This window comes from Actinia tenebrosa, unplaced genomic scaffold (genome assembly GCF_029948245.1).
Source record: "Actinia tenebrosa isolate PJP-AT-01 unplaced genomic scaffold, QUT_ActTen_1.0 PGA_scaffold5__44_contigs__length_20552954, whole genome shotgun sequence".
NCBI classification, from domain to species: Eukaryota; Metazoa; Cnidaria; class Anthozoa; order Actiniaria; family Actiniidae; genus Actinia; species Actinia tenebrosa.
The window spans coordinates 9,289,743-9,312,556 of NW_028292582.1; the positions used below are offsets into that span (position 1 = coordinate 9,289,743).

Genomic DNA, 22,814 nt, shown 5'->3' on the forward strand with positions numbered 1-22,814 from the left:
TTTTTTTTACCAGGTTGATTTCAGCCGTATGTTCATGAAATCTCCACACGAGGGTGCGCTACGGCGATCATTTGAGCCAGCGTTCTGGTTCCATTATTGTTCATCACGACACTACCAAAGTGTTCACTGCAAGATGCACAGAATACAGGTAAGCTACCGGGTTCGATCTGTTAGTTATAGCCCAGAATCTGTCAGGTTAGTCGTGCCTTGACTTAGATCAGCCCAGACATTGTTTCAGATTTTGAACTGTGGGGGATCCGCGGCTTGCCTTGCATCAGCCCAGAGGTTATTTCAAGGTTCGATCTGTGAAGTAACCGTGCCCTTACTTAGATCAGCCCAGAGGTTGTTTCAGGGTTCGATCTGTGAAGTAACCGTGCCCTGACTTAGATCAGCCCAGAGGTTGTTTCAGGGTTCGATCTGTGAGTTAGCCATGCCCTGACTTAGATCAGCCCAGAGGTCGTTTCAGGGTTTGATCTGTGAGTTAGCCGTGCCCTCGCGTAGATCTTCCCAGAGGTTGTTTCAGGATTCTAAGAGTAAGCCATGCCCTTACTTATAGCAGCCTAGAGGTTGTTTCAACCAACCCCCCATTTAGTACTTCACGCCTGCCTTTCCTCGTTGTTACTGTTTCTTTCTTTTCTAGCATTACCACAATGTCACCCATGCGTCACACTTTTGACAATCGATGTTATTTCATTTAATATATCAGATTGATAATCAATTGTATGGCACAGTCTTTCCGGTGGTCTTGTACCCAGCTCCTTTACCGCCAGGTGTGGCCACCAGACACGGTAAAAAAAATGCAATCCATAATTTAATATCGTGCTTGATTGTTTGCCTGCTCTTTTGGTTCATTATATTTTCCCTCACTCCTTCCATTCTTTCCTTTCTCCCTTCCTCCTTTCCTCCCTCTCTCCCTCCCTCCCTCCCTTCCTTGCTTGCTTGCTTGCTTGCTTGCTTGCTTGCTTGCTTGCTTGCTTGCTTGCTTGCTTGCTTGCTTGCTTGCTTGCTTGCTTGCTTGCTTGCTTGCTTGCTTGCTTGCTTCCTTCCTTCCTTCCTTCCTTCCTTCCTTCCTTCCTTCCTTCCTTTCTTCTTTCCCCTTTTCCTTCTTGTTTTCCCTCTTTCTTCCCTTTTCTCCCTTCCCCCTTCCTTCGTTGCAATCCGGTAGAAGACAATAGAAGTGATTGATGCCTTATTTGAATAATTCACACCTTATTTACCTATTCTTGATTACCAACTGTTTTATTTCCAATAGGCCCTAAACCTTTCATCGAGATGTCAATTATCTATCACGAGGTACCAGGACAGGGTATTTATCACTTCAAGTAAGTTGGGTTACAGACAGATACTTTAATATGGCTGCATACTTTTTCTTAATTCTCTTCGTTCGCTTCTTTTCAGATATGCCAAAGCTCTTGTGCAGGAGATGAACGTCAAGTTAGACAAGAGTTTCATCATCGCCATCGGTAGTCTACTGACCAAACCACCGGAGGAATATAACGAGGTAATACCAATTACACAAACACACAAAATCCTTTATTCTATTAAATCCGTCCGTCCGTCCGTTCGTTCGTTCTTCGTTCGTTCTTCGTTCGTTCGTTCGTTCGTTTGGCCCTTTGAATATTTACTGGCTAGTGTTTGTTGATGATGTTTACTTTTATAATTGTTTCAAGGAAGAGTATTTCAATACAGATATGAAGAGAGTGAAGGTGCACTTGAAAGAAACAATGGCAGTTAAGGTAAGTCTAGAAGTATAAACCCTTGGGGGTAATATTTTCTTATATCAGACCACGTGTCATTCTCTAGAGTATCATTTCTTTGTTTAACGGTTGTGCGATTCTCAAACAAAGAATCTCGTTTTCAAGGGAATGACACTTGGTCTGAACACAACTTAATGATGAGGATGGAACAAAGGTAGATCTAAAAAATATTATTCAGGCCCCGTCCACACGTATCCGGAAATTATTGTATCCGCAATTTTTTTTTTCGGAAACGGGTTGCGTCCACACGTGTTCGCAAATTTTTGTGTCCGTATCCGCAAATTTTACGAAAACGGATACGTGTGGACGGTGAAAACGATTCGATTGAGTTGCGTGTAGACGCAAACATTTTCGTATCCGCAAAAAATAATTTGCGGATACAAAAATTTCCGGATACTTGTGGACAGGGCCTCAGTAAACTTTGCTTTTCTCTGCAGGCAGCCCTACAAACACAACAAGTGTTCCTAGAGTACTTCCATTTGTCTCCGCTAAAGGTTTGTTTTGTCGGATATAATGGAATTTTTTCGTAAACTATTATGACCGCCATTAAAAACCTTCAATTTTATCAATATCAATGACCTGAAATAACTTCTGGGCTGATCTAAGTCAGGGCATGACTAACTCACAGATTGAACCCTGAAACTACCTCTGGGCTGATCTAAGTCAGGGCATGACTAACTCACAGATTGAACCCTGAAACAACCTCTGTGCTGATATAAGTCAGGGCATGGCTAACTCACAGATCAAACCCTGAAACAACCTTTGGGCTGATCTAAGTCAGGGCATAGCTACATCACAGATCAAACCCTGAAACAACCCCTGGGCTGATCTAAGTCAGGGCATGGCTAACTCACAGATCAAACCCTGAAACAACCTTTGGGCTGATCTAAGTCAGGGCACGGCTAACTCAGAGATAGAACCCTGAACCCTGTCTGTCTGTCCGTCCGTCCGTCTGTCTGTCTGTCTGTCTGTCTGCAGTCGCGGGATTGGGGATGCGGAGAAATAAACCAACGCCCCTGAAAATTTTGAAACAATAAAGTATTCTATATTTCTTTGTCGTTTTAGATCAATCTTAGTTTCTCGCTTGTAACCGACGTAGACGAGGACTTTGATCAAGTATTCGCAGCAAACATCATGGACTTCTTCATCGATTCAATTGGAGCGACACTTACCGACATGAATGACGCGCAACTCAAGTGAGTCATGTGATGACCACCATCTAATTACCCTATTTCACTAGGACGTCACGGCTTTTTTAAAAGGAGGACGGAGTGGTTAAGAACAATATGAATAAAGACTAATTTTACTCTGCAGCTGGATTGATAGCTATGATATGTCAGGTTTCTTAACATTTTATAAAGCGGTATAAACCAGTTTCGAATTCCAAATTACCGCTGTGTTCCTTGATTACAGACTCATTTGCACAGGGTTAGCCTCGTATCAGTGTTTAAATATTCACAAATACCAACGGTAAAGTAAAGAATGCACAACTTCAACAATACAAACACTTTGAAACTCGACGGACCTTGACTGGAACACGTGAATATTTTCACAAACTCGAGGCTAACCCTGTGTAAATGAGTCTGTAATCAAGAAACACAGCGGTAATTTGGAATTCTAAAAGGGTCTATTTAACCTACATCTAAACTATAATTTTACACTTGAATATATTTTTTCCCAGTTTAGTGTTCTATATCCCTGAAATAGCAAAAAAACTCACTAAAAACATTTTTTAGTTTGTTTTTCAATTATTTCATTGGAGCTATTTTTTTACAAATTAGTTAGTACTATTTCACGGGTATATGGTTTAATTGCATTCTACTGAATACCACGCAAGCAACCGTCGTCGCCACAAATTACATTCCCAAAAGTGCACGCACTTGTTGCGTTCTTTATACCTTGCCTCGGACAACTAGCTCCGTTTTCACGTTCTCGCAAAAAATCAACCTCAATGTTCTACGAATTTCAATAAGTTATAGGACCCTTGCGCTGATTTCCTAGAGGAATGGTTCTGGGGGACAAAATAATAGGCCGTCTTTTGTTATACAAAAAAAGAACATCCATTTTTTTGTCCCCCAGAAGAAATCCTCTCAGGACTCAGTGCAAGGGGTCTATATGCAATAACACTCATGTCAGCCCCACCTAAACTAACTCTCGATCCTTTTAATTCTCAGGTTAGCGTTTTTTGAACGTGTGGGTGTTTTTATCACACAAGAAAATCTACAAGCACAGATAATCACGCATTACACGATGCAGGTTAGTACGACAATGGAAATATGAGTTATAATTCATAGACATTAGCCATTAGATAATTAATAAATCTACTGTGTTTATAGTAGATTATAATGACGGTAGAGTGAAGGCATTTAACCCGTGAAATAAAAAATGTCAGTCAACGTGTAATAGTTAAATAGACACAAAAGAAAACAATGGAATTAGGGTCTACTAAAGTGTATTAGTCTAATATCTATTTCACGGGTTTAGTGACTTCACTCTAATTCAACTGATCAACTCGCGGTCCTCTTTTAATGTCTGTTGTTGATTAGGGACGGGACCGGTATTAACGTGTTCATCCGAGTCACTTTAGGCTGGGAGAGTTGGCTCTTATTTGATAATAAGCCTGAAGCGAGACGATGTTTTACCCCCGACTCTATAGAGTGACCACAGTAAATTCGTGAAACACTAATTACTAGATATTACAAAATAGGGCTAGTTAAATAATAGAAAACAATGGAATATTTGCATGAAATTGTGCTATTTAGTATTGCTAAAGTTTCACGGATTTACTGTGGTCACTCTACCATAATAGTTTTTAAAATCCTTTCATATTAAAATTTTTGATTCCTTAGAGAATACAGGTACAATAGTCATAATTAAAGAACAAACAAAAGCAATGTGAAAAGATTATGGTCAAGGGCGGGGGTAAAACTTCATCTCGCTTCAGGCTTACACCTACTTGCAAGAACGTTGTCATACGAAAATAGAACATTAGTGATTTAGTGGGATAGGAATTATATTTAAAAAAACAAAAGAAGATCACTGAAGCTGAACTTTTTCTTTTGTCTTTTAATGTATTCCTTTCTCACTAAATTACTAATGTTCTAATATCGTATGACAACGTTGTTGCAAGTAGGTGTATATGATACGCGCATACTAATAACAAGAACAATATATTTTCCTTCTTATCAGGGCGTGCGTCAAGTGTATGCATTAGTCCTCGGTCTAGACGTACTGGGAAACCCTTACGCTCTGATATCAGGCATCGGTGAAGGTGTAAAGGACCTGTTCTACGAACCGTACCAGGTATTTAGATTCAGTCTCATAGTCTCTTTAAAATCAGTCTACAGTGTTCGCTACTATTCACGGTGCTGACCCCTCACACGGGCGCAGTCTGTGCCGCAAAGAAGTGAAGCAAAACGACGTTGAAAAATAAAACAGACGATTTTCATTCTGTATTATAAAAAAATACCGTTCAGTGATTCAGAAATTAGGAACCGCTGAAACCACTGAAGAAGTGAGAGAAGCACACTCGCCACACTACTTGAGTGATTTAGGTCGTTACTTCCTTCGTGATCTATTACTGAACGGAGCACGGTAAAATCTGTTATATTTCTTAAGTATCAGTCGAATTTGTGGGGCTTCACTTACAGTACAAGCAACCAACGACAATGATGTGTAGCGAAGGAGGTTCAATGTGGAAAACGAAGAGTCCCCGCTAATTGGCCCTAGGTTTTGTTTTCTTTGTACTTAATTTGGTAAACTAAATCCAACTGAAATTTGAAAAATAATTATCATCTTTTTCCCTCGAACAGGGTATTATCTACGGACCACAAGAGTTTGCTGAAGGTCTTGCTCGAGGAGTGAAGAGTCTTCTTGGACACGTCGTGGGTAAGTTATTCCTGTAGTCTCATAATAAACTGAGTTTATCGCAAATCACTACAGCAAGTACAGCAGTGGTGCAGCTCAATGGGGTCAAACTAAATGTGAGGGCGCATTTGGCAGCCGCTGTACAGTCCCTGTATGATTGCAGAGCACACAACTCTAACCAGTTTGAATTAGTTAGGGTTAAATTGAGAGGAGAGAGGAAAAAAACGCTTCGAAACAACGAAACACCTAGTCTCCTACGCAGCCGCTTTTAGTGTCGTCACGCAACGCTCAGTGAGCATTGCGTGACGACACTAATTGATGGTTTTCAACCATTCCCAAGAGAATTAAATAACAAAAGACACGGCGGCCATGTTGGAGGATATAACAAAAGAATTCATTGACAATTCTTTTGTTAAGTTCCTCCAACATGGCCGCCATGAAAACCATCCATAGCGGCTGTGTAGGCGATTACGAAACACCGCGTAATGTGCTACCTGAACTGCATAGCAGAGTACTTTGAAATAAAATTAGCAAATCTCTTTAATAAATGGTGTTTTTTGTTTATTTTGTAGGAGGGACGGCGGGTGCATTCTCTCGCATCACGGGTAGTATTGGTCAGGCAGTAGCCGCTCTAACATTCGACACAGACTACAGACTGGTAAGATTGTAATTCTTTGAGCAAATACCTTGCTGGCACTCACTTTACCCGGCTTCAGCGTAATATATGCTGCAAAGTTTACAATTTGTTGAAATTGCCCTCTTGTCTAAAGTACCCTCAATAATATACAGTGGTACGTGTATCAAGAGGACACCCTCAGGACCTTGCCTGTGCCCGCTTAATGAGGGGTGTCCGATGAACAGAGGTTTGTTTTACAGTAAATATGGGAAGAAAATCTCGCGACTGTGCAACTAGCTGTCCGTTTAATGAAGGGTGTCCGATGAATAGAGGTTTGTTTTACAGTAAATATGGGAATAAAACTTCGGTACCCTGCAACTAGAATACCTATTTAATAAGGAGGTCGCTTAATAAAGGTATCATCACCTGTAGTAACGTAATTTATGCATGAATATGTTATTTCAGAAAAGGCGACAGCGCATGTACGTAGAACCTTCAGGGATTGGTCAAGGCCTAATGATGGGAGGAAAGAGCTTGGTCATGGTGAGTTGGTGCCTGGAAACTCTAGAATGAATAGTATCAGATCTAACGCTAAACGTTTGTATTATTATAGGGTCTTGTATTTGGCATCGGAGGAGTGGTCACAAAACCTATTGAAGGTAATCTAAGGGATGCTGTGTCATCACATTAGTGTTTTGTCTTGCGAGCCTGCGTTTAGGACCGATTGATCGGGTATTGATCGGGCAATGGTCAATGTTAATTTTCAAAGGTCTGATTCATTCCAGCCAGATGCAACATCTGGATTTGGAACAATCCAGGATTGTAGAATTGAGTCTAGCTCTATTGTGATAGCCTGCGTGCAGCCGAACTAACTAACTATTAAGTCCGAAGAAAAGTCCGGCTGCACGCAGGCTCTATTATTTCCCACGATCTCGCACAACAATAAAATAAATATTGTTCTTTCCCCTAAAAATCTGTACTGTGAAACTATATTGAACTATATTTCAGGTGCGAAGTCAGAAGGAGTAGAAGGGTTTTTCAAAGGCATTGGCAAGGGTCTACTAGGATTACTGATGCGTCCAACTGGAGGTGTCATTGACATGGTCAGTTTTACCCTTGATGGTATCAGAAGGTAAGGACATTGAAGATACCTTCTCATTTAATTTTTTTATTTTATTTTATTTTATTTTATTTTATTTTATTTTATTTTATTTTATTTTATTTTATTTTATTTTATTTTATTTTATTTTATTTTATTTTATTTTATTTTATTTTATTTTATTTTATTTTATTTTATTTTATTTTATTTTATTTTATTTTATTTTATTTTATATCATTTCATTTCATTTTCTTTCATTTCATTTCATTTCATTTCATTTCATTTTCTTTCATTTCATTTCATTTATTTATTTATTTTATTTTATTTTATTTTTTTTATTTTATTTTATTTTTCTTAATAAGATTTTTTTCTTATTCTCAATAGAGCTGTTAAGTGTGACGTAATTCGAACGAAAAACCACTTTCGGGCCCAAATTAAAAATTACTTCTACAACATTTTTCAGATTTTTTTTCATAGCAGGATTTTTTTTGTTATATATCTAAGAAAATAAATTCTGGGATTAAGTTGTGGCAAGATTTTAGAGATCTTTCGTTTGACTAGACCCTGAAATACGTCACAACTTAAAAGCCCTATAATTAGTTTATTAATTATATTTTCATTACTAATAAGATCGGCAGAGCAAGGAGGCGAAGATATTGCATACAGGATGAGGCTACCAAGATTCGCTGCTCCTGATGAGGTAAGTTACCGCTTATTGACTCACTTAGTTGAGCATCGGTCGATTGGAGGTCGTAGGCTCTACCAAATAATCAAAGTCTTAAAATGTCTGAGTTGAAGGTGGTCAGGCCTTCGCCGTGCTTGGACTCCATGCGCCGTGCGTCGATCAAAAAACGTCCCACAACCCTTCTCTTTCCGTAAAATTATTATTTTATGAAATTATTTCAAACCACGTGCCATTCCCTCGAGAATTAAGATTCTTTGTTTGAGTTGTATCCATATCCATGTGTCGTCTCATAGTGCACAACCGTTAGATAAAGAAATGATACTCTAGGGAATGACACGTGGTCTGAAATGGGAAAACATTACGCCCAAGGTAGAGGTTTGTCAATGATAACTTGTCTTGAACGCGCCGCGTGGAATAGCTTTCTATTGTTTTGGTAGACGAAAACAAAAAAATGAGCATAAGTTTGATTTTACGGTTTACTCTTTCTTCGCCAGCCGTTGAAACCGTACTCAGAAGAGGAAGCGAAAGGATTTGGTATTCTAAAGGTATTAGCGATTGTCTGTTGAAAAAACTTTTTTGCGCCCTTGGAATAGTATGGTTATGAGTTAGTATGGTTATGAAAAATAAGGAGAATGGTACTGTGGGTGAATGAGAATTGATGGAGGGAGGGAGGGAGGGAGGGAGGGAGGGAGGGAGGGAGGGATGGATGGATGGATGCATGCATGCATGGATGCATGGATGGATGAATGCATGGATGGATGCATGCATGCATAGATAAATGAATGATTGAATGAAATAAATGATGGTATACAAATAAAAAAGGTCGAATACAAAACGTTGAATTTCACATGAGCCAAACCTAATGACATAAAAGAAGATTAAGAAATAAATCTACAGCCTTTGGGGGAGGGGGGGGGGCGAGGGGGACTTCATAGGGGAGGGTCATGAGTAACAGTGTCATAACTTATTTGGAACTAAGTTGATGTACAACTATGTTTGTCTGTCTGTCTGAGTAGGAACTTTTGTGGAGGGTCAAACCTTTTTATTTTTTGACGAAAGCTGTTTCCTTGTTGAATTAACCTAAATAGGAGGGCCATGAATTTCTTACCAAGTGAAAGGGGCAGGGCTAAAACCATTTTTTAAGGTTTACTTCGAATCTCCCAGCCCTCATCCCTACCCCCTCCCCCAATAAAAGCGTGCCTTGCCTCATACTATTCTTTATTTCAGAGCCTACCTCGAAGCTTAGAGCTTTCAAGAGACATCTACGTTTCTGATTATAGTATAACCGACCAAGAAAACAGTGCACTTGTTCTGTTGACCAACAAGTAAGACTGATATTATTTAAAAACAGTCGATTCAAAAAACGTTGTCGTTGACCGGCTCAAGGCTACGCGACTGGACCAAAAGGGAATAAAATCACTGAAGAGGTTAAATATTCGTTCTGAATTTATTGTTTCCACTAGTAATGGCGAGAAACAACCCATTAAATGCATGTCTTAGGGAAAGAAGAACAAAGTAGTTCTGATTCAGTTCACAATTTTGAAAATATGAAGACATTTAAAAAACGTCTCCTTCAACACTTCCCGCTCGCCTACGAACGTTCGTGCTGTAAACCAGGCATAACTAGTCAGATAAAATTATGCAGTCAACTTGGCTTCAGTGATTTCTACCCAGAGTACCTTTCGGTCCTGTTGCGTAGGCTTGAGTTACCGACGACAAAACGAAAAAATTTTCGGAATTGACTGTAAATACTTATTTCAATATAGTTATTCACCTGAAAAGCTACAAAGCAGAAACCGACAATAATTATGGGTTCACACATTTTGCATGTTTCAACCGCTTTAATAACTGTTGATGGATTTTAGATCTTTTACCAGATACAGTCTCACCTCTTCTGAGCGTGCTCAAGCTGCAGTTTGTATTAAAAGCTTTACTTTTTTGATATTAAAAGTTTCCCATGATGCTCAGTGATATCAGCTTTGTAGGTTTTTTGATGACTAACGTTATTGAAATAAGTATATATATTTACAACTTCCATCCCACCCATGCCCTAAAAAAAGAACGAAAAAATATACATGTGTTAACTTGGGTCGTGTGTGTATTGTTATTTTGTAGGCGTATAATAAAGCTTTATCAGAGTCGCTTCTGGCATGAATGGAAAGTTGACTGGATGTGTTTGTACCAAGAGGTGTCATCACCTCCATTCATTGCCAGTAATTCTCTTGTCCTTAAGTACCAAGTAAGTAACTTGAACGTTTAAAAATAATCATAAACAGATGCTGTCAAAGGCTGAAGTTGTGTAAATAAGATAGTAATACATGATTCTAAAAAAATATTTAATCCCCGGTACGTTTACACTAGCAATTTTGTCGCATAAATTGAGCGGCTTCACACTCCTGAATCGAACATGGTAAACGGTGCAAATTCGAGCATGCTCGAAATTTACAACATTTCTAGTGTAAAAGGACTTTTAAGAAAAATCTAAAAAAGGTGGTGCTAAAAGACCATAAGAAAAATACGATTTTATGATGATTATGTTTTTAAGGCAAGAGGTACGAGTGAAGATATATCGACAAATATTTACGAAATCTGCTCCAACAACCCAGAGGATCTGAGGGTTAGTACATTGTCTGAATCGTCTTTCCCTCTCTTCCTGTATTCCTCCATCTAGCCAACATCCTATAAATACATCCATCTCATTTTCCACGCCTACATTTCATCCCCTCTATCCATCATCCCATCTATCCATCCATCTCAATTTTCTACCCATCCATCTTATTCGTACACCCATCCATTCTTCTGCCAATCAAATAATTTTTCTCTCTATTCCATCCATTCATCTACCCATCCATCCATCCATCCATCTATCCATCCATTCATCTACCCATCCATTCATTCATCTACCTATCCATTCACCAACTCATCCATCCATCCATTCCATTCATTCATTTATTCTTCTACCCATTAATTCATTCATCCACCGATCCCAAACATTCACCAATCTATTCAACCCATTTATTCATTTATCCAGTCATCCATCCACCCATCCATTAAGCCTATCACGTCCCGTCCAATTGCGGATCCATCCCCTCTTATTAACTTCTACAACGTTTTCCTTGTTCTCGCAGGCTTTGAAATCTAAAATCAGTGGTCTACTACGTCGTTATAAATAACTCCTGAGAGTTAGACAAGTAAGATTTATCTCCATCGCTCTCCCTTTCATTGAAATTTTATCCCAAGTCTCTATTTTATAATATTTCTTCTCAACATCAGATGCTGGGTCAACAATATAAACGTATTGAATTAAGAAATACAAATGGGACAAAATCGTTCTGATAGAGCCTCCTGGTATTACAGGACTTCAAGAGGCTAAAAAACATACTTCCTCATTAACGATAATATAATGGTCTTATTCCTTAATTTTTTCGCCTTTCTTTAAAGGCATTTCACAGACCTTAAAAACAAGATTAAAGCTCGCCTTTTCGTTTTATTTTTAGAACTAAATTAAGGAAATAAGGTAACTAGTCTTCTCTAGGGGAAGGCATTTCAAATTTTTGGCGATGCAGAGTAATTTCTCACAGAGAGTACAAAGGGGTCTTCTGACCTTTATAAACCTTTTTAACTGAGCCTGATTTTAGAAGCATGGCATCCTAATTCGATTTTTATAATACAAAAAGAGAGATGGGAAAAAAAGAAAGAATTAAAGCACAATTTTTTGTGCTTCGATTTTATTTGAAGAACCTGAGATTGTTTCCCGTCAAGAAGTAAAATACTTTGGCCGGTGGGAAACAAGAACGGGGACAAACCTGGCTCTTCTTGTGCTGTATTGTCAGCTTTTTGTTGTTTTATTAGCCAATCAGTAGGACTTGGAAACGAAGGCTACTCTTTGTAAAATGGGGGAAACTTTATGTCGTACGCGTGCGTAAAAATGTCCTCGAAGGACTGCAAAAGTTATTACCTTGATTTTCTATGAACATTTTAGAGAAAGTCTTAGTGGTTTGTGCGAATTTTTTCTAAAGAATTTGTAACTTTTGTACTGCAGTGTGCTGCTAAAATAATTGAATTAAATGTAAACTTCGTTATGGTAATGATCATTTTGTTACGTGCGCTTTGATTGGTAGAATAGCGTGCTCTAACGGAATTTTGAGCACATCGACTGCTTTACCTGCGTTGCTATGTGCGAAAATAAGTGTAGCAAGTTATCTATGTTTAAACTTATAACTTAAGACTTTACCCCTGTACTCACCCAGTTGAGAACAAGGACCCGGTGCCATCATCCCACCCCCCCCCCCTCCCTCTCCCCCTTCCTTATTTTCTTCCTCCTGCTCCATAGTTTTAATCACGGTACTCTAACTAGAGTTTTAGAGGGTTCGAATATAGTCCCCTTCACAGTTCCCTGCGCCATCTTCAAGGTAACCGTTCCTGTGCATCGAAGCAGAGACCTTTTTTTATTCCTTGGGCAATTATTCACGTCTCTATCATCATTGCACCGTTCCTCTCACTTCGAAGCACAGTCATGGTTACCTTTCAGGATGAGGTTAGGAACTGTGAAGGGGACTTTCAGCAATTCCGCGAGGGAAAATCCGTTTCTAGTTAGCATTGTAGTACATGTTGGGGCTGTTTTAGGGTAGGAAATAGATGTCATAGAAATATGCACGAGTTTTCTTTACATTCAGGAGCGACAAGTTGTAGGGCACATTTTCTGCAAATCTCCTCTTATTTTTCCCGCCAATATCATGACCCAAGACAGCGCATCGCCTGAAGGAGCGCCACAACTTTGTTTATAAAGTTCCGTGACCTGATCTGCGGTAAATTCAGAAGACCAAAAATTTAGACCAGCAATATTACCCCGCATCGTTTTAGTATCGTCGAAACCGCCGGCTAGCTCTCCCTGGTACTGGCCTACTATCAAAATACCTCCTGTAGGAATTATCTTTGTTTGAGCCATACCTGACTCCGTACTGGATTTTTGTCCGCCATTGTAATAAAGCTTTACATTTCCATTACTAGACTCCCAGGTTACTGCGAAGTGCTGCCAAACATTGTTTCTCTGAAGAAACGAATCAATGCCCCTATCAACAAATCAATTATCGTATTACTAATCATAATTGATTCAGAATCTGGCAATTTTTTAAATTAATTTAATAATGCTCCTAGTAATGGGCTCCTAAACTGGGAATATGCTGGCTCACAGACCCAGTATGGGAGATAGATGCTCCTAGTAATGGGCAGCATAGGAATATACTATCGTACAGACCGAGAGATGGATGCTTCTAGTAATGGGCTCCTGATGTGAGAATATGCTGGCTCACAGACTCAGTATGGGAAATGAACGCTCTTATAGTAATGGGCTCCTGATCTGGGAATATGCTGGTTTACAGACCCAGCGTGGGAGATACTTACTTTCCTCCTCCATTTGCGCCCACCTCCATGACACCATCTTCTTTTATCGCAATGCTTAGGGCAGATGTCTCGCTACTCGTGGCATAACTAAATGGATAAAGAGTTATCGAGGAAGATGGAACTTTTAACCAGAATGATATAGTGAACATCTGAAGAGTCGTAGTAAATGCGTTAGTGATCTTGATCATGTTATGTATTGAAGCTGCACCAAACTGTAGTTCACAATCTGAAAAACAAATTAAAGCTGCAGTTGGGCTTCAAACATTAAAATCGATACAATAAAACAATGTTTTCCTCAAAATTCAGCGAAGACTATTACCCCATTCACACCAAGGCTTAAACATGTTTTAAAGTGGTTTAACTAAACAGGTTTAAAAAACTATATACGAACACTGCACAATATTTGGTGAAATAGTGCATGTAAGCTATCCTTTGTCTTGCTCTGACAATATTTTAGAAAGCTTCATTATATTGTAGGTTTGTAGTTTCTCAATTTTTTTACTAATGAAAACATAGTTTAACTAAACACGTTAAGTGTGAATGGGGTATATGATTGGTAAAACTATTGTGTACCTCTTAAGTGGTACCTCTTAAGCGGACACATTCAGGACCTTCTACGTTGCCTGGTGACCGATTAATAGAGGGTGTCAATAGATGGTGCTTAATAGATGTTTGTTTTACAGTAAATATTGAGAGGAAATTGCGGTACCGTGTAATTAGCTGTCCGTTTAATGAAGGGTGTCCGATGAACAGAGGTTTGTTGTACAGCAACCACCGTTAATATGATAAGGACATTTTAGGACCATGCTACTAGGGGTCCTTTAAATGAAATCAAAAGGTTCCGCTTTATAGAGATATCAATGTTAACCTTCTGAAATATTTTCAACGACAGCTTGTGTAGCTGTAGTTATCAAATGTTTAAAAACCGCAAAAGTTACAAACAATGTGTTAATGCAATTGTAAACCGATCTTGGTAACCAAACTTGATATCTTTCGATATTTGAAGACGTATTTTTGTTCGTTGCTTGAAAAAAAAAAAAAAAAAAAGAAACGTATATAATGATGTCAGCTAACACGCGTTTCGATTTGTCAAACAGTGTAAAATTTCTTACCAGAGGAAGAGACAGTAGTTGCTTGAGCCTGTGTTGTTGACTGTGTGGTGGGACTTTGTGTCGTTGGCCCGCCTGGGGATGAAGTTGTGGGGCCGCCTGGGGATGCAGTTGTGGGGCCGCCTGAGGATCCAGTTGTGGGTCCGCCTGGGGATGCAGTTGTAGGTCCGCCTGGGGATGCAGTTGTGGGTCCGCCTGGGGATGCAGTTGTGGGTCCGCCTGGGGATGCAGTTGTGAGGCTGCCTGAGGATGCAGTTGTGGGTCCGCCTGAGGATGCAGTTGTGGGTCCGCCTGGGGATGCAGTTGTGGGTCCGCCTGGGGATGCAGTTGTAGGTCCGCCTGGGGATGCAGTTGTGGGTCCGCCTGGGGATGCAGTTGTGGGTCCGCCTGGGGATGCAGTTGTGAGGCTGCCTGAGGATGCAGTTGTTGGTCCGCCTGAGGATGCAGTTGTGGGTCCGCCTGGGGATGCAGTTGTGGGTCCGCCTGGGGATGCAGTTGTGGGTCCACCTTGGGATGCAGTTGTGGGGCTGCCTGAGGATGCAGTTGTGGGTCCGCCTGGGGATGCAGTTGTGAGGCTGCCTGAGGATGCAGTTGTGGGTCCGCCTGAGGATGCAGTTGTGGGTCCGCCTGAGGATGCAGTTGTGGGTCCGCCTGGGGATGCAGTTGTGGGTCCGCCTGGGGATGCAGTTGTGGGTCCACCTTGGGATGCAGTTGTGGGGCTGCCTGAGGATCCAGTTGTTGGTCCACCTGGGGATGCAGTTGTTGTTCCGCCTGGGGATGCAGTTGTGGGTCCGCCTGGGGATGCAGTTGTGGGGCTGCCTGGGGATGCAGTTGTGGGGCTGCCTGAGGTTGCAGTTGTTGGTCCGCCTGAGGATGCAGTTGTGGGTCCGCCTGAGGATGCAGTTGTGGGTCCGCCTGAGGATGCAGTTGTGGGTCCGCCTGGGGATGCAGTTGTGGGTCCGCCTGGGGATGCAGTTGTTTTTCCGCCTGGGGATGCAGTTGTTGTTCCGCCTGGGGATCCAGTCATTGTTTGCGATTCGGTTGTGGATACAGTCGAGACTTTAGTTAGCGATGCGGTTGGAGATCCAATTGGGGACCAAGTTGAGGGTTCAGCTGGTAAAGACACAACAACCGCACAAGTCAACAGGGTGGAAACCAAAGCATATAAAGCTGCTTCTGGTAGCTAGGGACAACATTTTTTGAATAGGTGATTCTGAGACAATAATTACCACTGGAGCGGTGAGTATGAAGTTTTCCAAAGTTTTCCTGATTGGAAGTAATACTAAAAGCGGGTTTTTCTAAAATTATACAAATCAATTATTCGCCCAGTCGAATAATTGTTGAATATACTCACTGACGTTACACTGGGTCCCTGGCGCCGAATTCGTCTTGCATTCACAGTAATGGCTGCTGTCTACAAAATTGTACCGACATATTTTGTTCTTCGGGCAGTTACAATCATTCTACGACAAGATCAAGTAGAGTGCAAAACACATATCCGTGAAATAGAGGTATAATTTTATTACAAAATACCAAATTTTGATTTTTGTGGACTTATTTGTACATTTAACGGTGAAATCAAGCGATATAAAACTCTGACGTATGTAGTGAAACAATTGCTAAATTAAAATTAATTTTGACAAAGGATAAATCTGGTTTATGAAATGACATTCTATCTCACCATTACATCTGACAAAACCACCTTACAACTAGTTCAGGGGTGTCAAATATAGTGGTGTAACGAAAGCCCACCTTACTAGGAAAGAGTTTCAAATGAAATAAAATTCACACATGATGAACAGAATTTAGGCCCCGTCCACACGTATCCGCAATTTTTTGTGTCCGTATCCGCAAATTTTACGAAAACGGATACGTGTGGACGGTGAAAACGATTCGAAAACGCTGCGTGTGGACGAAAACATTTTCGTATCCGCAAAAAAAAATAATTTGCGGATACAAAAATTTCCGGATACGTGTGGACGGGGCCTTATTGATGCAGACTGAATTCAAATGCTAACAATCGTTTACATACTTACCTCTACTCTAAAGTATACCGTATCTAGTCTGTCTGTCAAATCTTCGCCGTGCATAACATGATCAGATTCATTCAGCTCACACATTTCTTTGTCTCCATTAACACTTGTACCGTAGTTATATGACAGGCAACGGTTGTCTAGGTAACAAAGTACCCTACAGAATTGATGGCTACCTGATTCTCTTGTCTGGAAGACGTGGTTTTTGAGAGCTTTGCCTTTAATCTTTTCATTGAAAGCAATTGTTTTGCATCCACCTGATAAGGAGGGAGGGAGAGACGAGTCACGTATTTTAGCATAAATATTCCACAGGGACCCCATCATGCTTTACAGCAAATATGAGAAGAAAGCTCCAGAAACCCCTTTAAATGATTAATCATTAGAAACAACGGTCGCGTCATAACATATCAACTTGTTGAGTTTCTAAATAAGATGGGACCGCCATTTCATGCGTGGTCTGCCGAGCAACGACGAAGGTGTAACCATTTACAGGTGTTTTTAGAGCAAGAAAGCACCTTCCATCAAGATATTTTAAGATACGAGGTGTTTGTCATGTTTTTTCATGTTTTATGCTGCCAAGAGAACGTCACTAACCGCATGTAGTCTTTATATTCGAATTCCATCGGGGTCATCAAATTTGTAAGGCGTATGATTTTTTTTTTTTTTTAACATGGTTAAATAAACGTTTATATACGAAATACAAGAATGAAAAATTCTTGGTCAGGAAAGGATTCGATTGACAAAAATGCCTGACCAATTTTTTACTTTATTTTTTCCGCTTTAAGACGCAATACCATCCCCTATCTTTGCTGTAAAATTAGCTAAGTTAAATCAACTAACTAACGCCGACGAATGAAATGAAGCATACACTCACAATTAATTTGAAGCATCGTACTTAATATATCAGTAGCGAAATCTTGGAGATTTAGAACTGTTTTGAAATTATTTACTTCTTTTTATTTTCTTAACTATTATTTATTTTCAATTCTGATTATTGACATCATATCAAAAGGCGTTTTTTTAATTTGTTTGTGTTTCACTAAGTTTTCCTAGTTTTGTTGAAATGACTTACCGTTTGCAGATACTGCAGTGAGTAATAGTGCTCCGTAAAATGTTGTCAAAACGAGAACTGTTTTGCTAGGCATATTCTGCTCGTATTTCGTGACTGAATATCGATATCCTGCCACAATTCTATTGCAGGTGTTATTAGATACTCAACGATCTACGCTTTGTTTGTTTAAAAGCCTCGTAGGTGTGCTGTGCTGAACAACGGCTGGAGTTGGAGGGCTTAATTCATTGGCGAATAGACAATGAGGTCTAATTACTGGAATTACGTTGGGTTGAGCCAAATTACAAAATCGCAATTGTCATGTTCAAAGCTATAAAACAGAAATAGAATAAAAACAGAAGATTTAATGATATCTATTATAGTATTGAAGGTCATCTTTGATAGCCTGCAAAGCAGGCGTTCTTGTAGGTTTGGGGAAAAACCGGGGTTTTGGGGGAACTTTCGAAATTTGGAACGAACGGGAATTGACCGCACGTAGTCGAAACAGGAACCCCAAAACCCCGATTCTTCCTCACACCCATCAAAAGAACGCCTGCTCTGAAGGCTATATCTTTGAGGACTTCAAGAATAGGGCTCACCTAAAATATTTTAGGGCTAGCTCTCAAATCATTAATAATTGGAATTTAGCGAGAGCCTAAAAACTGTCTCACTGCACACACGAGAACTAAACGCACAATAGAAGTGTTGTCAGCTATCATATTATTGGCATTCAGTATTCAATAATTACTCTAATTTTTGCCTAGGAAATAGCCTCAGCTCATCCAATCAGAATACAGCATTGATGATAGACCAATATATCGTTGGCGGATTTAACTAATAAACGATATCCTGCTCATCAATAACTGTTTTTATTTCTTCAATAGAGAATTTTAGATTGACTTTTTTTTCTCCCCGCAAACGGCAAACGTGACCACGTTTTCATAGTTTTCCTGTATTTTACTTTACTATTTACAAACCTTCTCACCAAGCGCAAATACTCTTTTGTTTTTCTACTACTTGGACTTTTTTGCGATTCTTTTTAAGTCCTTTAAAAGAATTTTTTACTGGTCAACTGACGTTTCCCGTTCGCCGTGAACGTAAATCTAAAACTCTCTAATGTCTAACACCGATCTAACTCCGGCGGTTTTCGATTAGAGTACGAAGTAACTTAGCTATGATATAAGTTGACCCTTTATTTTTGTCTTTCAGCATGTTGTTGACGAATTCTCTCCTTTCTTTTATCTCTCTTTTTCTTTACTCTTCGAACCTTCCATTATTTCATTACTTCGTTCGTTCCTCCCTCCCTCACTCCCTCCCTCCCTCCCTCCCCTCCCTCACTGCCTCCCTCATCTAGAATCCTCTAGATAATAAAAATAATCATTCAGTAATTTTAAAAGATGTGAGCAGATAATCGAGACGACCGAATGATGACACTGATGTCTTTATACTCATAGTAAAATAAGCAGCCGTGATAAATTTTCTTTACTGATTTTCATAGCTTTTGAAGTTTATCCGTTTGCTATGAATGAGTTCAGGCATAATTTACTTTGCTTTGAATTATGTATGAAAGCTATTCAAGAATAGGACTAGAATGCAAAAAACTTTTCTATTTAAAAAACATATTACCAACTCATATATATGTTAGCTTGTCAAGTATTTTAATATACAATGTTGAGTGCTAAAGTTATAGTGATTGTTATCATAAAATAACACGTTAGGGCTTGCTTGCCATTATATTTGAGATTAACAATTAAGAGTTCTGGTAAACTCACCCAAAACAATATATTATAGAACAAGATGGTTATAATTATCTTCTGTGTTATAGAATACAAACTTCAAAATATATCATTTTCACAATTTGATAAGTTAAAACAAACTTAAGTAAACAGGTGCGTGGTGGTTGACGTGTGATGGCAGGTGTTACAGCTGAATAAAAAAATCGTAAACATTATTGAAAAATATCTAAAAATGCAAAAAGCCTTATGGTAGTATAGTTTTATATAATATATCTCTAAATCATGGATTATCCAAGAGATGGCGAGGGTTTGACCATTTGCAGATATTTTTAAGCAGAGACAGTACTTTTGACTCAGATTTGTTGAGTGTTATACTATATCTGTTGATCCGGAATTTAAGAGCTTCGACTAAGGATCGCTCTAATCGGTTGAAACAATCATAGCATTCTGACAAGGGATTGACAATGTCATGACAATATATTACTTCTTTACACAAATTATTGTCGATCCATTCATCCATCCATCTATCCATCCATCAATCCATTCATCCATCCATCCATCCATCCATCCATCCATCCATCCATCCATCCATCATTCCATCCCTCCCTCCCTCCCTCCCTCCATCCATCCATCCATCCATCCATCCAATTTCTTTCTTTCTTTCTTTCTTCCTTTTTCCTCTCCCCCTCCCTACCAAGAATTTTCTGCTAAACTATCTAATTTCTAAGATTTCTATTGCTCTTCCCAGTCATAATTTTTGAGTAGGTTATTTTCCCAACAGCTTAGAAATAATATCTTTAGCACTATAGCTATTGCTATTATACTTTCCAAATAACCATTCTCCTAATTACAGAACTGTCACCTTGATCACATATATCTTTGTCAACATTTCAAACCCGCATTCAACAAAAACAGCCTTCAGAAAATATTTTTTAACGAAACTCTGTCTTTTGGCGACTTAATTAAATTTAAATGAAAACAAAAAATCGTGAAAGCTGGAAGAAAGTTAGAAGAAACCGGCGACAACTTAGAAAACAAAAATATGTGGTAAAGTTTGAGTTCTATTTCAAATACTAATTCGGATATCGCGTTTTCAATTAGATCATCTTCGTTCTACGCATACCAGAATTATCTATTTACAAATTGGCTAAAGCTAATTACCCTTGCAATATCCGGCTACCGAATTATTCATCTTTCATATCAAGGTTTTTATATCATCCAAAATTGGATTTATTTCTGGCCAGAGTACAAAAGGTATATACGCAAAAGCTCGATGTAAAGTCTGCGTTGGAGCCCCAGGCCTTAAAAGCATTATCAAGCATTTCAATTAAGTGCCTTAAGTTTTGCCGTAGACGTTTTTAAAGAGATTGGCCATTTTGTCAAGGCAAGAATGTCAAACGACAGCGTCAGTGATTCGTGCGTTGGCGTTTCTGCACCAAGATATCTTTCCATCTTCACTACGACAGTGTCTTTAAGTCTTACACTAGTAACTGTTCCAGGAAACTCTCTGATATGTTACGCCATTTTGAAAGATCCATTCCACGAGCTACGAACCCCGTTCACTTTTCTGATTCTAAGTCTCGCGATGACAGACCTCTTGGTTGGAATCTTAATGGATCCAATATCGACAGTATTTCATCTTAGCGAAGCACTCAAAATAGACCTCGTAGATATTCGGATCCTCCACATATCTTACTTCATTCTATCGACAGCCTCGATCCTCTCTTTAGGTGCATTAACAATCGACAGATACGTTGCTGTGATCTACCCTCTGAAATACAAAAGCTATTTGTCTACAAAGAAGTGTATCTATCTGTCCTTGGTTATTTGGCTGGTATCAATAGGACTTAGTATGGTTTATTTTAAATTTGGGTATATATTTTACTCTTTAATTTTCGCCAGTACCGCTGTTCTTCTAACTTTTCTGGTACTATTGTTCGTCTATGTCAGCATCTTCAATCGTCTTCGCACTCAGGTCAGGTCATTGAGCCGTCAAAGAGCTTCGAGCACACAAGCAAATAGAGTGAATAAAAAGAAAATCTCCAGTTTAAAATGGGAAGCGAAGGTTACAAAGGCTTTGGTACTAGTCTTACTCGCCTATATTCTCTGCTTCGCTCCAGCATGCATCATTATTTACATCCTAAACTTTTGTACAAAATGCAACTGCGAATTTATTCACTGGCTTAGAGACTTGCAGTTTGTAATTGTCCTACTAAACTCTGCGATTAACCCTTATTTGTACGCTTGGCGTATGCCGCAGTTCAAGAAAGTTTTATTCAAGTTTTGTACGTGGCTTAGATCAAGCAAGATTGATTCCTGCGAAGTGCCAGGGACGACGTCCAAAGTGGACAACTTGAAAGTGGAAACCGATGAAGAAAATTCACAACGCTTAAAGCGAGAAGAAGGAAGCAAAAATGTCACTGTTACTGTAAGCATCACTTTGTGAGAAAAGGGAACTGGCCAAGATAGTATATGAATACACTGGGTATTTAGAATATAAGAAAAGACGATGCTGAATCAGTGTCCTTCCTGCGCAATTCAAAAAGAAGAAGAAGAAGAAGAAGAAAAAGAAGAAGATGGAGAAGAAGGAGAAGAAGATGAAGAAGAAGAAGAAGATGAAGATGAAGATGAAGATGAAGATGAAGATGAAGATGAAGATGAAGATGAAGATGAAGATGAAGATGAAGATGAAGATGAAGAAGAAGATGAAGATGAAGATGAAGATGAAGATGAAGATGAAGATGAAGATGAAGATGAAGATGAAGATGAAGATGAAGATGAAGATGAAGATGAAGATGAAGATGAAGATGAAGATGAAGATGAAGATGAAGATGAAGATGAATATGAAGATGAAGATGAAGATGAAGATGAGATGAGATGAAGATGAAGATGAAGATGAAGATGAAGATGAAGATGAAGATGAAGATGAAGATGAAGATGAAGATGAAGATGAAGATGAAGATGAAGATGAAGATGAAGATGAAGATGAAGATGAAGATGAAGATGAAGATGAAGACCACTTCTTGGGTGCAATGTTTTCTCATTTCAGACTACGTGTCATTTCCCTAGAGTATCATTTCTTTGTTTATCGGTTGTGCATGGGAAGACACATGAATATGGATATTCTCAAGAGAGTGACAAGTGGACTAAAATACTAGCAAAATCTCTAAACAATACATTATTTTGTTCAAAACCGCATGCATGTCGTCATCGAGACAGAAATAATACTCAAGGGAAAGGAAATGACTAATCCTATAATGGCATTAAATAGTAAAACGTTAAATACTCTTTGAATCCAAAATTTGTTGATGTATTTTACCGTATATTTGTCTTGTGGGGACCTTGTGGGCATAATTCTGCTTTGCTGGTAAATTTACATAAACAACTTTGAAAATACATTTATTCAAAATTTAATAACATTTGATAGCTTACTTGACCTAATACGTAAATATTACATGATG

The 22,814-nt window shown here is 39.1% G+C and overlaps 5 protein-coding genes across 6 annotated transcripts in view; 2 read left to right on the forward strand and 3 right to left on the reverse strand.

Annotated features, from left to right (window-relative positions):
• LOC116293259 (intermembrane lipid transfer protein VPS13C) overlaps nucleotides 1-12,112 on the forward strand; it is a 68,699-nt gene extending 56,587 nt beyond the window's left edge. For both annotated transcript variants that reach the window (XM_089037524.1, XM_089037525.1), the window contains exons 97-116: nucleotides 14-148; nucleotides 707-788; nucleotides 1,253-1,322; nucleotides 1,399-1,501; nucleotides 1,671-1,736; nucleotides 2,195-2,251; nucleotides 2,823-2,953; nucleotides 3,932-4,013; nucleotides 4,947-5,060; nucleotides 5,570-5,645; nucleotides 6,197-6,282; nucleotides 6,706-6,783; nucleotides 6,854-6,899; nucleotides 7,249-7,372; nucleotides 7,970-8,039; nucleotides 8,519-8,569; nucleotides 9,252-9,349; nucleotides 10,140-10,263; nucleotides 10,570-10,641; nucleotides 11,153-12,112. In XM_089037524.1, the coding sequence (XP_088893650.1) occupies nucleotides 14-148; nucleotides 707-788; nucleotides 1,253-1,322; nucleotides 1,399-1,501; nucleotides 1,671-1,736; nucleotides 2,195-2,251; nucleotides 2,823-2,953; nucleotides 3,932-4,013; nucleotides 4,947-5,060; nucleotides 5,570-5,645; nucleotides 6,197-6,282; nucleotides 6,706-6,783; nucleotides 6,854-6,899; nucleotides 7,249-7,372; nucleotides 7,970-8,039; nucleotides 8,519-8,569; nucleotides 9,252-9,349; nucleotides 10,140-10,263; nucleotides 10,570-10,641; nucleotides 11,153-11,197 (1,710 nt within the window). In that variant the 3' untranslated portion in view covers nucleotides 11,198-12,112. The remainder of the gene's footprint in view (nucleotides 1-13; nucleotides 149-706; nucleotides 789-1,252; nucleotides 1,323-1,398; nucleotides 1,502-1,670; nucleotides 1,737-2,194; nucleotides 2,252-2,822; nucleotides 2,954-3,931; nucleotides 4,014-4,946; nucleotides 5,061-5,569; nucleotides 5,646-6,196; nucleotides 6,283-6,705; nucleotides 6,784-6,853; nucleotides 6,900-7,248; nucleotides 7,373-7,969; nucleotides 8,040-8,518; nucleotides 8,570-9,251; nucleotides 9,350-10,139; nucleotides 10,264-10,569; nucleotides 10,642-11,152) is intronic.
• A 584-nt stretch (nucleotides 12,113-12,696) lies between these two features.
• On the reverse strand, nucleotides 12,697-14,031 carry LOC148906488 (C-reactive protein 1.1-like). The gene is made up of 3 exons (XM_089038046.1): nucleotides 14,001-14,031; nucleotides 13,428-13,653; nucleotides 12,697-13,096 (listed from the first exon to the last, which is right to left on the reverse strand). Exons 1-3 carry the CDS (start codon nucleotides 14,029-14,031, stop codon nucleotides 12,697-12,699), a joined length of 657 nt encoding a protein of 218 aa, XP_088894172.1.
• Nucleotides 14,032-15,849: 1,818 nt separating this feature from the next.
• Nucleotides 15,850-17,715, reverse strand: LOC148906489 (uncharacterized). Its single transcript, XM_089038047.1, has 3 exons — nucleotides 17,642-17,715; nucleotides 16,573-16,826; nucleotides 15,850-15,999 (listed from the first exon to the last, which is right to left on the reverse strand). The coding sequence occupies exons 1-3, from the start codon at nucleotides 17,712-17,714 to the stop codon at nucleotides 15,850-15,852; spliced, it is 477 nt and encodes a 158-aa protein (XP_088894173.1). The 5' UTR covers nucleotide 17,715.
• Nucleotides 17,716-20,667: 2,952 nt separating this feature from the next.
• On the forward strand, nucleotides 20,668-21,876 carry LOC148906490 (adenosine receptor A1-like). The gene has a single exon (XM_089038227.1). It carries the CDS (start codon nucleotides 20,744-20,746, stop codon nucleotides 21,797-21,799), a length of 1,056 nt encoding a protein of 351 aa, XP_088894353.1. The 5' UTR covers nucleotides 20,668-20,743; the 3' UTR covers nucleotides 21,800-21,876.
• Nucleotides 21,877-21,891: 15 nt separating this feature from the next.
• On the reverse strand, nucleotides 21,892-22,705 carry LOC148906491 (uncharacterized). Its single transcript, XM_089038048.1, has 3 exons — nucleotides 22,673-22,705; nucleotides 22,228-22,375; nucleotides 21,892-22,187 (listed from the first exon to the last, which is right to left on the reverse strand). The coding sequence occupies exons 1-3, from the start codon at nucleotides 22,703-22,705 to the stop codon at nucleotides 21,892-21,894; spliced, it is 477 nt and encodes a 158-aa protein (XP_088894174.1).
• Between the last annotated feature and the right edge of the window lie 109 nt (nucleotides 22,706-22,814).